We start from the raw sequence: 15,000 nt of genomic DNA, 5'->3' as shown, positions 1-15,000 counted from the left end.
TGCAGTGTGCTACTGTGTGCATGCTAATAATGCCTAGCTTTGTGACTCAGAAGCGATGCGCACTACCAGCAGCAAACCCCTACCACCCACAGGCAGCAGCCCCACCTCAGTGCAACACACCTGCCTACAGACAACTCCACCGCCCCTCCGATACCCTTCTCCAACCTTCTCCAATCCACCCGCCTCCCACTAACACCCCTTAGGCTACACCCCATCCTACCTACCCCCACCCCTACACTACACCTTTTCCCCCGAAAGCGCGTCATACCAAGGTCCATCGCCCCCTCATAAACACGTGCACATAAATATGCACATACATATGCGCGCACACATACCAGCATGCACGCACACACACGCAGGCGCGCGCACACACACGCTCACACACAGACACACACACAGACACACACACACACACGCACACACACACACACACACACACACACACACACACACACACACACACACACACACACACACACACACACACACACACACACACACACACACACACACACACACAGAGTGAGTACACATAAACTCCCTGGAACCAGCTGGTCAGATTGCATCAGTGTTTGTGTGTGTGTGCGTGATTCAGCTGCACTTTTCCCTACCATTCCCGTTCCCTTCACAAACTCAGGCTGATTACACCCAGGCCTACAGAGATGGCACAGGACTACATGAGCAGAAAATACAACACCTCCTGCTAGATAAGAGTGGATGTGAGGAAAAACATGCAGGCCTGGGAGAAATCAGCAGAGAAAGAGAGAAGTCAAAATGGCATTAGCAAAAGAGAGAGAAATACAGTAGATAAAAGCAGAAAAGAGCAACAACAACAAAAATAGACAGAGAGACAGAATAGATTAAAAAAAGAGGGAAAGCAAGAGACAGGAAGAGTGCAAGAGGAGGACTGAAGAGGGTGCCAATGAAGAAAGAGGAAAAGATGGAGAGAAGAGAGAGGAAAGAAAGTAAGTTTGAAGCTGGGATGCAGTTAGGAACTATGGGGTATTTTAAAGGCCAAGGGTGACATTAAGATAGATACCAGGAGATGACCACTGATTTCATTTGATGTTGGAATACCTCCACAAGCAAATTTTGAGAAGTGATGACGCCAGTATCGGCCTGGTTAGGCATACGGGCACAAAAAAGGAAAAGAGAGAGGAAGCAAGAGTGAGAAAGAGTGAGAGACCGTGTGTGTGTGTTTGTGTGTGTGTGAGAAAGAGAGAGAGAGAGAGAGAGAGAGAGAGAGAGAGAGAGAGAGAGAGAGAGAGAGAAAGAGAGAGAGAAAGAGAGAGAGAGAGAGAGAGAGAGAGAGAGAGAGAGAGAGAGAGAGAGAGAGAGAGAAAAGGCTCAAGGGCAGTATATAGTGGAGGTGAGCAAGGTGGTGCTGTGCTCAGCAAAATCCTGCCGCAGATTGTTTTGATATCGGGAGATAACAATGGAGAGCAAGAAAGAAAATGAACAACAGGGAAAAAGAAAGATAGAGAAAGAAAGAAAGAAAGAAAGAAAGAAAGAAAGAAAGAAAGAAAGAAAGAAAGAAAGAAAGAAAGAAAGAAAGAAAGAAAGAAAGAAAGAAAGAAAAGGAAGAATGCAGGAAGAGAAGCAACCATGGTAAATTGTACATGGTACACAAAGAGTGAGTGAGGTGACGATTCAGAGAGAGAGAGAGAGGGGAATGGAGAGAATGAGAGAATGAGCAATGGAGAGGGCATGAGAATGAAGCCTTCTAGCAGGGGATGGGATAAAGGTGGGATAGGCCTTCTAGGATGGAGCTGCCTTATAAAAAAACATGCAGCTCTGCTCTGCATTGCTCATCCGTTCTCTTCTCCTCTCCTCTCCTCTCCTCTCTTCTCGGCTCGGCGCTGCTCAGCTCCACTCGACTGTTTGATCACAATGCCTTTTGAAGTAAAGAAGTGAGCAGCGCATGATATATGTGACGGAGTGTGCCGTGCCTCGGAGCACAGCGAGGTGCGTGTGTGTGTGTGTGTGTGTGTGTGGGAGAGAGAGAGAGAGAGAGAGAGAGAGAGAGAGAGAGAGAGAGAGAGAGAGAGAGAGAGAGAGAGAGAGAGAGAGAGTGGGGGAGCGAAAGAGAGAGAGAAAAGAAGAAAAGAGAGACAGATTGGATGAGATTCACCCAAAAAAAAGAAAAAAGAAAAAGGAAAAAAAACAGTGATTGGGGTGTTGTCTTCATCTCCACACCCCGAGCGCAGTTGTCTGGAGTGGAGTGGAGTGACTACGGATGCTCATCTATGCGTCTGCGTCTGACCTTGATGCTGACAGAAGAGATTGGATAGCTGATATTTCTCATACAATGTTTCTTTGCCCCCTCTCCCTCTCCCTCTCCCTCTCCCTATCCCTCTCTCCGCCTTTAAGCAATATTGCACTGCACTCCACTAGAAATATAGTAACAGTGTGTGTGTGTGTGTGTGTGTGTGTGTGTGTGTGTGTGTGTGTGTGTGTGTGTGTGTGTGTGTGTGTGTGTGTGTGTGTGTGTGTGTGTGTGTGTGTGTGTGTGTGTGTCTGTATGTGAGAGAGAGAGAGAGAGAGAGAGAGAGAGAGAGAGAGAGAGAGAGAGAGAGAGAGAGAGAGAGAGAGAGAGAGAGAGAGAGAGAGAGAGAGAGAGAGATGGCGTATGGGAAGGACCAAGGAAGAGATAAAGAGAGGAGGAAAGAGAGAGAGAGAGAGAGAACAGAACAGAATTGCTTTGGGAAACTCATCCCAGCTCGTTGTGTGCTGTGTGATGGATGGACTGCGATGGAGACAGCTGTGTGAGCTGTGGATCTCTCTGTTGATAGTAACATAATGGTCGGCTGGTGTGTTGTTAGCAGCGCCAATGTTTTGCAGGCTCATTGACTGCCGAGTAGCCCACCCTTGCGTTATTCACTATGGATGGATGCGCGCGTGATTGCAGGCCCTTGGGAGGCTGCGGCGGCGGCGGCGATGCCTTAGTCAGCCTCATCATCACCATCACATCATCGCATCATGTCTTGGCCACACATCATATTCGCTGCAGATGAAACACCCCCAGTGGCTTATCAGGCTGTGTGTGTGTGTGTGTGTGTGTGTGTGTGTGTGTGTGTGTGTGTGTGTGTGTGTGTGTGTGTGTGTGTGTGTGTGTGTGTGTGTGTGTGTGTGTGTGTGTGTGTGTGTGTGTGTGTGTGTGTGTGTGTGTGTGTGTGTGTGTGTGTGAGAGAGAGAGTGTGTGAGAGTGTGTGAGAGTGTGAGTGTGTGTGTGTGTGTGTGTGTGTGTGTGTAAATATGGGACTATTCATTAATGTGTATCTCATTCAGTGTGTGTATTGGATTTCTCTCTCTTTATCTACCCTCCCCCCCTCTCTCTCTCCCCTCTGCTTCTCTTCTGAGAGTCTCACCTCTCTCACTGTCTTGTCATTATTCCTCCTCATGCCATGTCATTTCAGGAATTGTTGGCTGTCAATGATGGCTGCTGGGGCTGAGGAAGAGAAACATTGTTCTCTCACACACACTCTCTCTCCCTCCCTCCCTTCCTCCTCACCCCTTTCTCCGCACCTCAGTTCTCAGAGCTCCAGTTCCAGCAGCAGCACCAGCGCCAGCATCTCTGTCTCTGTCTCTGTCTCTGTCTCTGTCTCTCTCTCTCTCTCTCTCTCTCTCTCTCTCTCTCTGTCTCTGTCTCTGTCTCTCTCTCTCTCTCTCTCTCTCTCTCTCTCTCTCTCTCTCTCTCTCAGTTCTCACTGACAGCTGCCTGAGCTGAGAAGGACACACAATTCTGGGAAGTCTACCACCAGTTCCTATGTCTCTCTCCATCTCCATCTGTATCTCTCCATCTCCTTCTCTTTCTCTGCCTCTCTTCTCTCATGAGGAGGAGAAATGACTGTCAGAGGGCCTGGCTTCGGCACCAGAGGCCATCTACGGTGTGGTGGAAAGGCAGCATCAGCAGCAGCAGCAGCAGAAGCAGCAGCAGCAGCAGCAGCAGCAGCAGCAGCAGCAGCCGCAGGCAGATGAGATGTAGTGCTCCACTCCTCTGCACAGGTCCAAATGCCCCTAAGCACTGGTCATTTCTCCACTCCACTCGTGTCCTACACGGTAAATGTTGCAGTGTTAATTCAACACTTAGAGAGTCTATTTAATATCTAGGTTGTATGTGGTCCCAGAGTACTCTCTAAGGTTGAATCCCATCACACCCCTTAGCCCTACGCCGATCCCCTTTGCCTCCGTTTTGCGCGTCCACGTGTAGGCGTAGTGGCATCCCGATTCACGTTCAGACAGATGGGTAGGGGTGCGGCGAAGGGCTTTCCACCCCTCCGCGCGGAGATTTTCCGACACCACACTCCGTCGACAGAGGGCTTTGACAGGTTTCCCTGAATGCATTGCGAATTCATTTAAAAATTTGGCGGCAAGCCGCGGCACACAAGTTTAAGTATTTTCGCCGCAATTGACGGTTTTGAAGTGGTAATAATTATTTCCTTACACTAAGTTTAACATTGTCCTAATGTGTGATGGCCCTTTTCTCCGTGAAACACACATGAAAAAAAATCGCTATTAATGTCAACCTAATGCATGGAATTAGTGACAGCTGTGAGTGTCATTCCTTGATTGTTGAAGGGATATCCTAATTCGTAGCGGTTGCGTTTCAAGGCCTACACTTTACAGCTTCGTTGGAAAGGATGAGGGGCGTGTGTTGAATTCAGTGTATCTTCTCCTCCCCTTTTCCCCCACCCTGTTCATCTCCTCCTATCTCCAAAGAAGGTGGATCTAACAAGAAGCGTCATTTTGTTTCTTTTCCGGTATCCACTTTATGTTGGGTGAACGCCCCTTTAGGAGACCCTCGGTTAGGAGACCTTCGGAGTCCTGAGGTTGAGAATCAATGAAGTCCCCTTAGCGCTGTAGATGGCGGTAGCGCACGTCTTGCGCAAACACCTCAAAAAGAGAAGAAGAAGTAGGGGACAACGCCCCCTTAGGAGACCCAACTTCAGCACACGCTTTTGCATTGAGTGGGCGTGTTTTGCGTTATCTTGGTTTGATTCAGTATTTTTGCTATCTCCACTCATCTTGCCTGAGCTCCTCTCCTTTCTTCGCCTCTCCTTTATTCCCCCATCCAACCTCTCTAACACCCCCCCCCCCTCTATGGAGCCCTCTGTTTAATGAGAAGTAATTTCATTAGGCAGTAAGAGCTACATCGTGTTTTGCTTATTTAATAATTCAGTGTTATTGTAAAAGCAGCCCATGGGGTCCTCTGGCATGCCAGTGTGTAGAAGGAGAAGAAGAAGAAGAAGAAGAAGAAGAAGAAGAAGAAGAAGAAGAAGAAGAAGAAGAAGAAGAAGAAGAAGAAGAAGAAGAAGAAGAAGAAGAAGACAAAGAAGAAGAAAGAGTGCCTTTGAAAAAATAACAATCTGTCTTAATATTTACATAATTCACTGCTATTATTCAGCCATTATTTATTCCTCTTTACAGAGCAACGCAGAGTCAATAATTGCATTAACTGCAGGGGGTCCCATCAACCAGAGTGGAGTGTGCCGACGAGCGAGCACTGCGTTGCGTTGTTGAGAGAGAAGCCTCTGTTGACTGACAGCCCATCTTACACCGGTCTCATGTAATCAATACGCACGGTTTATGGTCAATCCGTCCCACAATCAGGGCATCCGTCAAAGCTATTGGCGTATCTGACAGCCTTTGAGATGGTCCGATGATACATAACAGTGTCCACAGGGGAGATATATAACATTGGCACACGTTATATGGGCACAGTAGCCCCACAGCTAAACTCTCTATCCTTCTAAAGAGAAGGGACGGACTGTAAAATGTTGGTTCCAAGAAGCAAAAGTAATTGCCACTCTATCGATGGACAATGTGTACAGTTCCGCGTTCACAAAGAGACCCCATCATGTATTTTTTTTCCCTGACAGACACAATAACACTCCTCGGAAATGGGATATTTTATTTTGGACGGCGGGGAAGCAATCCAGTTAGTGTGATTGGCTGTCTTTCAGCACCGAGCCAATTACATTCAACCCTCTTCCAAACAAACATAAAATAAAAAGTAAACACACGTAATTGACAGCTCATGACGATACAGCTCAGTAAACTACCATGTGTCGCCATAATTCCAAATGGAAAAAAGGACGTTTAACATTTATTTATTTTTCTCCCTCATTTGCTATTTTAACAGACCTACTTGGAGATGGAGAAGGACAATAAATAAGGAATAAAAGCGGGTTCTAGAAGATGCTTTGCAGGCATCTGAGGAAGACAGATTTCATGGCCATCTGGCATAGACATGGGTCTAGTGAGGAGGAGGTGGTGGTGGAGGAGTGAAGACCACCCCCCTCTCTCTCTCATCCTGGCCTGGACAGCTTTCACCAGACGCACATGTATCCTCGCTACTCTGACACACACACACACACACACACACACACACACACACACACACACACACACACACACACACACACACACACACACACACACACACACACACACACACACACACACACACACACACAGATGCATGCGTGCACGTACACACACACACAAACACACACACACACACACACACACACACACACACACACAGACACATACACACACACAAACACACACACACACAAACACACACACACACAAACACACACACACACACACACAACACACACACCACACACACACCACACACACACACACACACACACACACACACACACACACACACACACACACACACACACACACACACACAGATGCACGTACACACACACACACCCACACACACCCACACCACAGCAACACATGGCAGGCCAAAGACCCACATGGTGAAAACATACTGGTAGTGAAAACGTCCAGAAGCTTTTAAACTAACATCTAATCAAACACCACAAGGGTCTCCCATTACTGTGCGCGGTCTGAATTAAAAGCCCAGTTTAACAGGTTAGCTGCTAATCATGAGGGTAGATGGTAGAGGTCTAAGATGGCACAGTACTATGGCGACTCAGTGTTGCTGTAGGCACACACCAAAGTACATTCCTAAGCAACGTTATTTTACACTGTTGATATGGCTATAACAACCTTGAACTTGAACTTGAGCTTGATCTTAAATTCTCTTACTTCAAAGTCATTATGCACTAATGCGTACATGAAAAAATCCCATTCCATATTGTATGTATTTAATAGCAATTAAAAAAAACATTCTATTCTGTTTTATTGCTGATAAAATATAAAGACAATAGAAAGACACGAAAAGGACACAACGCATACACAAGCCTGAAGTGTCACTATATCACACAGAGGAGTATCCCTTCAAGGATTCTGAATCCGGTCTTTTTTCAGACGATTGCAATGACTGATATTCAATGATTAGTACTTGCTAGACTGCCTGATTTTTGTCTTACTTGGGCCATTCACTTCTGTTGCACACCAACCTGGGCCAATCCAGTCATGTTCAAGGCTACCTAAGACTCATCAACATATGAGGTAACTAGCTTATCAACAACAGTTTATCAATAAATTGCGGTCAACAATCTGCAATATCTGGTTATCTATTATGTCATGGACTTATTACCTATCTGAGCTATCCATGAACCCCCATGTTTATCATCTCTCTATCAAACTGTCACGTAAAAAGGCAGAACACTTAGTAGACACTCCCCTCCCTCATCACACTTTTACTTTGTGCGCCACTACACCCCTCTTAGGTCCTACACTAAGTCCTATTAGTCCTCCTTTTGTGCGGCGCCTTGAATAAGGTGTCTAGTAATTATTATGTAAGATAATGCAATACAAGGCTATCTTATGTAATTACATATATATAGTAAAACACTAAGTGTAATGTAGCACTTTGCCCAAGTAATGTTAAATGACAGCTAGCAGCCTGTTCTAAGTGTCCTACACTCGTGTCATGAATGATTTGAAAATTAAACTAATATTATGGAGTCAAAATCTGTCTGACGGGGAAAAAAGTATGCTTCAAAGTTGAAACCCATCCACTCTGCGGTAATTGTAAAACTTCTTTGAACATTTACTACTCTCGCCTCCAGTGCACACCTCCGATATACTCTGCAGTCAAGAGACTAGCTCTCCTCAAATGTCATTGATGGGGAATATGGAGATGGAGGAATACCGTCAGAGGAACATAGTCAGTTTCATGCTTCCACAGGAATTTGAAGAGAAAATCATCCACAGGTTTCAGTGCATGAAGGTACTACAGCATACGTTATATATACTAGAAGGTGAACACAAACCCTTTTACTCCTTTGAGTGAGTGTATGCCATGGTATTTAGCATGTAGGCCTACAGTATGCTTAAACACATGTCTTGTGAACCTTATTGGTTTAAAATTAGACCAGTTCTGACTCTGGTGTAGCATTGCTGCACCATGGAGCTGCTTCTTCAACTGGGTCATTTCACGTGAAATCAGACACTTTGGGACCCGACCGACACAGATCTCAATCATATTTGCTGTGCCTGTTTAGTAGCAAGGTAGCACCCCAGAATTGCATTTGTGTGAATCTGACACCAATATTAAGGGAGAAACAGACTAGCAAATGTTTACATATGAAGGTAGGACACCATACATTCAGCCTTGATTATATCAGTCAGTGTAAGTCACAAAAAGATATCTGTGGTGTTGTTTGAAAGCTCTTTTCTGGCTCTACAAATTATACAAACATCATGGAATACAACAACCTTCAGAATATGAATTATGATGCATTGAAATATTAAAAATTGAATATCAAAAAAACGTATAATTTTAAATGGCCGGTTTCTTGTCTAAACATAGCCTGTAAGACCTGAATGTGTTTGGTTTGGTTCTTTATTGATTTCAGAAATAATGGGACATAAAGGTTGAAATGAGTTGTAATGAAGTAGTAATAGAGTAGTGTCATGGACAGGACTGGACTGGCCATCTGGCATAATGGGCATTTTCCCCGTGGGCCCTGCACCCTCGTTGGTCCCTATTCCAGGTACTCAAAAACTACACAACTTTTGCCCATTGTCAATGGACACAGTGGAAGCATTGTCGGCATTCAGAGAAGGCAGGTTTGAAAGAATAAGCTCAGTAAAGGATTTTTTTTAAATGTTCAAGCATCAAAGGGTATGTTGTAGCTGCATATGATGGCAAATAGTGGCTAGCAAGTGTTGAGGAATGTATAGCGAGCACTGGAGAGGTGAAACTGAACTTCCTGCATCCTCATGGACCATCTCCATTCTTCACATATTCCGATAGACATGCTGTCATGTGATATTGCTATGGTATTGCCATATTATTACTAGGTGATCTGTATGATGCCATATTTTTGAGTCCTATTTTCTCTGAAATGAATAAAGAACCAAACACCAGCATTTCAGGTGTCGTTCATGACATTGCAGGCTACGTTTAGACAAGGAACTGGCCATTTTAAAATATAAGTTATTCTGATATTCAATTTCTAATTTTTCAATGTATCATAATTCATATTCTGAGGGTTGTTGTATTCCATGCTGTTTGTGCAATTTGTAGAGCCAGAAAAGAGCTTTCAAATAACACCTCAGACATATTTTTGTGACTTACATTGACTGATATAATCAATTCTGAATGTATGGTGTCCTATCCTCATATGTAAACCTTTCCAAGTCTGTTTCTCCCTTAATATTGGTGTCAGAGCCACACAAATGCAGTTCAGTACAGGCACACCAAGTATGATTGAAATCTGTGTCGGTCGGGTTCCAAAGTGTCTGATTTCACATGAAATGACCCAACTATGACTTGCCTCAGAGGCCATGCAGCAATGTTGCAAAATTTGCAATCAACCTTTGTGACCAACATATTCAGATTATCTTTAGCACATTGTTAGCAAATGACAAAACAACTGTTCAAGCTGTTCTGTGAGCTCACTCACCTTCAAGAAGGTCATCGTGGAACAACAACGCCACAATGATGAGCAACATTTGTAATGAACATTTGAGGCAACAATTTGAGATCATCATCAGCACGTTGTTAGCAAACGAACAAACCAACCACCATTGGTTTAAAAAAAAAAAAACCTCTACTTGAAGGAACACAAATGGCTGCTGTTCAGTAAGGCTGTTGGCAAACAAGCAAATCAAGCAAAAAGGCACAATACAATGCATACTACAGTAGACACTGCGGAGCTTCAATGAGGTCACTCACCTTGAAGAAGGTCATGGTGGAGCCGTCCTCCACTATGCCGTACTCGATTTTGGTCTGCTTGGCCAGGTCGTCGGCCGAGTCGATGGGCGACTCCATCCTCTCGACGGTGAGGAAGGCGGCCAGGTTGGCCGTGTAGGAGGAGATGATGATGAGCGTGAAGAACCACCAGATACCTCCTACTATCCTGGTGGAGAGGGCTTTGGGCATGAGCTCTGAGCCTGGCGAGGGTAATAGCAGAGATTCTTTAAGTATATAGAGATATGCCAACATAATAGGTTGCTATGGGCACCTAACGTGACCAGGTTCCGGTCTGCCTAAAGAGCCGTGTCATAATACTCCTACCATTGAATAGAACAGTCCTTAGGTCTGCCTAGGTCTGCCTAAAGGGGGATTCCCCCCCTCCCGCTTGCAATAATAGAACCCGGAAACAATGGGCCAATGGAACCTCTCTCTCTCTACTCTCTCTGGTAATAGAGCATACAGGTCAAAGATCAAGGTTCAAATGTTACGGTCTGTTGACCCCCCCTTCTCATATCTCGGTTCTGACACTTGAGGAGGGGCTGGTTGGGTGTTAGAGGAAGCATCACTAGCGGCCTACAGGATTCACCAGGGAGTCTGTAACCCAGGACAGACACTCTTGTGTTTGGAAGTCTTTGCAGCGCTGGAGCTCCGCTTAGCCGACAAGAACCAGAGCTGTTTAAAGCTTAATTAATCAGACTATGCCCTTCATTGAAACTGTATTCACATATACTGTAACTGTAACTACAATAGACACACACTGGAAGAAAATAAAGGGCTAGCAATATAGTACTTTATTTCATTGGGCTCTGGCATACCCAAGGTATACTGTATATGCATTAATTCACTTCTTAAATATTTGACCTGTCAACTTCTCAGCAAGGACTGCAGTCAAAAAATGGTCTTCAAGAAATGGCTTTATAAACGTTCTGACACGTTGTGTTTGCAATTCCATGCAGGGGTAAAATGAGCAGATGTGCATAGGGGAAGGGGGGTTGGCGGTGGAGGGCATGCCTAGGCTGTCAAGAGGGTGGAGTGGGCCATAGGGGTTGCAACTTGCAGACCCTCGGCAGGCAGTCACGGGCCATTCCGAAAGCTGGTATGTGATCGGGATCAAGCTACAAAAGGGCTACATGTCCAGAGGACTGCAGGAAAGGTACATGTGTCTATGTCTTTATCTATGTACAGAGCGTCTTTGATTTTTTTTTCTGAAGCTGAAATGATTAAAACAATGATAGTGCAGGATTAATTTCTATCTGATCTTGGGAATGTCATGGCTGTGGGAAATGTTCAGTATATGTATGTATGCATGTATGTATGTATGTATCCAATGCCTTCACTTTCAGGTTTTGAAGCTAAAATAAAAAAATAAAAAAATAAATAACCCCTCTAAAAATAGGGATGGTTTCCATTGGGCCAGCTCAGACAGATTCTCTTTGGTCTAGCTTTCTCACAGTCCATCACCCAGCGAGCCTGCCAGTCCAGAAACATGTTTGGACATGACAGCCCTTTCTTTTTGGAATCGTCTCTTCCTCAGCAATGCAAGATGAGTTAGCTTTATGTCTGATGTATTTATGTGTTTATTTGAATCCTTCATTCTATTGCTGTCTGTCTCAAATCCTCTTTCCTTGACCCCTATCTATATGTATGCTGTTCTCCGTCTTCCTGTCACTCTTTGTGTTCTTGGTAACCCGCAACACAGACATAATTCAACAATCACTGAGCCATTATCCCAAATTTTCAGCTCCAATGCAACTTATTTGTTTAAAGAATGCCTTGCCAAGTATAGTGTAGTAAAGAATAGAAAGGAAATTCTACGGATGACAAATTAAGTATTATAATAATAATAATAATAATAATAATAATAATAATAATAATAATAATAATAATAATAATAATAATAATAATAATTTCAGCATTTGAAGAAACAGATACAAATAACATTAATTCATAACTCAAATTATATGAAGAAACACAAACGAAAAAGAAAGAATAAAAAAATGTAAATCCACATAACATAACATAACATAACATAACATAACATAACATAACATAACATAACATAACATAACATAACATAAAACAGCATAAACATAACATAACATAACATAACATAACATAACATAACAAACAAAACAGACATAAAAACATAAAGGAATATACAGCATTGCTGCTGTCCACCAGTAGTAGAGGTTCCTTCCTCCAGCCCACTGACGCTACAGGGCATGGTGCCGTAGTGAATTCTGTGCTCTGTGCTGCAGCGGCAGTGGGCAGGGAATCGATACAGATGCTGGTTTGGTGCTGACCGTTAGCACCCAAAGGGCCGATCAATAACCCAAAGCTGGTTGGGGCTGACTGTCATGTACCCAAGGTAACGTCATTGTCCAATCAACACATCCCACAGTTTCCTGGGGGCGGGGCTAGCCACAGGCAACAGGGAGCCTCTCTGCATTGTAGTCGCCATGGAGATGGCATGTATGCACCAATAGGACGGACACAGTAGGGCGGGGCCTCTCCCGAACTGTGCTGTGCTGCTGTCGTACGCAGCCCCTGCCTGCTGCCACAACACCTCACCTCCTGTACACATACAGTGCACACACAGTAGGAAGGCTGTTCTATTACACTAAATGCACACACAGGATGAATGCTAACTAATATTACTTATTGCATATTCACACTAAAAAAGACACACATGCACCAGAATGCAGCCAGAGAATGAGAACAACCCTGCACTAAAACACACACTCATACAGACACACACTCATACAGACACACACGTACACATGCAAGCACGCAGGCACACACACACATACACACACACACGCCGGTCTCAATCCCTGCCACACTTCCCTGTGACGCTGCCTTTACTGATCTTCCGTACCTGTCTTAAGTTCTCATTATTGTCAGCTGATTCAGAGCAGCTTGAGTCAAACTTGCGGCAGAGTTTTACTTTCTGCACCCTGGATTGACTCCTCTGTACTTTGCACACTGAAGGAAGACTAGCCTACACTACACTAAAATACATGGCCTTTTCTGTGTTTCCATGACTATAGAAAGCTTGCAGTAAATACGGTGTACCTGTACCTCATTTTACCTTTCAACAGTAATGAAATAGTCCTTCTGTGGGAAAGTAAAAAGACGTCTTTGACCTTACGCTTAGCCTTGCTTCTTTTAACCTTTCACTTTTTTCCATTACCGAGTACTGACAGAATACTACAGATTTTCTCTCTCTCTCTCTCTCTCTCTCTCTCTCTCTCTCTCTCTCTCTCTCTCGGCAGCATGTTAAAACCTGGAAACCTGCTGTAAAAGTAGAAAATATAGCATGCTATTTTACACAATCGCATTGAGGGAACAGTATAATATGTCTTTTACAAAACAATCAAAACAAAGATATCAGAGGTAGTGTTGACTAAATCTGTGTAGTCATCAATATACTCTACATTGTAGCATACTGCACTAAAATGTATCCATGTGTATGCACATGTATTTCTAAGTGAAAATCCTATAGGCCTATCTGTTTAGCGTATGTTGCCTGAGAACAAAAGAAAATCTGATTTTAAAATTCTCTAAAATTGAATAGGTGCATAACTACATTTTGATTGTCATCTGGCATCAAACGACTGATCTTTTTGAGGCATTTTTTACTTTATTCTGTGTCTTTTTTCGTTTAATGATTTGGCTAAAATAGTTTTGGATGTGCGTGGCACCCTTCAGAACACCATGCCTTGACTTCCGCCATCTGTTGTCTGCCTGCCCTCTCCACAAGCATCATAGCTAAACCAAATAAGGCAGGTGACCTACAGCTTTGGCAGTCTAGTCTAGTCTGGATCCATATCAATTTATTCTTCCAACCATCCATTCATTCATCAACCTTCCATCCTCTCTCAACCTGACCACCATCAGCCTTCATGACAGCTGTAGCACAGACCCAGACGCTTATCCATGCTGCTAATGTACACATGACTAGCCATCCTTCCCGTGGCTAGCTATCCATAGGCCACATGGCTAGCCATCCTTCCCGTGGCTAGCTATCCATAGGCCACATGGCTAGCCATCCTTCCCGTGGCTAGCTATCCATAGGCCACATGGCTAGCCATCCTTCCCGTGGCTAGCTATCCATAGACCACATGGCTAGCCATCCCTGAAGGTCGCAGTATGCCACGCTGGCAAACAAATCAGCCACAGAGAAAGACTAAAAGGTTGGGTTTGAGTTATAGACCAGATGAAAACTAAGGGGGTTCTAGGTCCAAAGGACAACTAAAACAAAACCTGTAAAACCTACATGAATGGTAGGCCTACTGCTAAAATGTAGGCCTACTGGTAATGTAAATACTTTAATCTTCCTTGCAGTTTGGAACTTTCTTCTGTGCGCCTTTTTGGACGTTTTAGTTTTGCTATACAGGCGACTTCACAATGCAAATAAGGGTCCTGAATTCCTTCAAGTCCAACACTCAAGGAAGCTTACAAATGCAACAGACAAGTGCCATAACACATGCAGCTCATCAAGTCTCGGATGAAATCATTCCATTTCTCCATTTCATTTGATGCTTAGTTAACATCAACTGTGTTGCGCTTTGTGTACAGTAGGTGTCTTTTGGCAGACAGAGAGACGTTGTGGCAGCATAACAGCTTTTGGCAGGAGGGGACCCCAAAAGAGCACAAGAGCGGCTCTGGTTTTTGGGGCGTGCAAGCAGGCTGTGCTGGAGGTGGGGGGCACCATGCCCCACTGTGAAGGTCGCCATGTGCAGCATTTCATTCGCTCTGTGGAGTATGGCATGGAGGACAGTGGGCAAAGGGGTTCAGGGGTAGGGAGTAGAGGGTAAGGGGGAAGGGAAAGGGGAAAGAGGGGAGGGGATAAGTGGGTG

General features: G+C 44.4%; 1 protein-coding gene across 1 annotated transcript in view; it reads right to left on the bottom strand.

Moving 5' to 3' along the window:
- grik2 (glutamate receptor, ionotropic, kainate 2) overlaps positions 1 to 15,000 on the bottom strand; it is a 362,912-nt gene that overhangs the window by 57,740 nt on the left and 290,172 nt on the right. Inside the window, exon 13 of the mRNA XM_063199025.1 lies at positions 10,118 to 10,335. Coding sequence (XP_063055095.1) covers positions 10,118 to 10,335 — 218 coding nt within the window. The remainder of the gene's footprint in view (positions 1 to 10,117; positions 10,336 to 15,000) is intronic.

This window comes from Engraulis encrasicolus, chromosome 5, assembly GCF_034702125.1.
Source record: "Engraulis encrasicolus isolate BLACKSEA-1 chromosome 5, IST_EnEncr_1.0, whole genome shotgun sequence".
Classification (NCBI taxonomy): domain Eukaryota; kingdom Metazoa; phylum Chordata; class Actinopteri; order Clupeiformes; family Engraulidae; genus Engraulis; species Engraulis encrasicolus.
The sequence above is the reverse complement of the archived record's forward strand: the minus strand, read 5'-3'. Positions and strand labels throughout refer to the sequence as shown.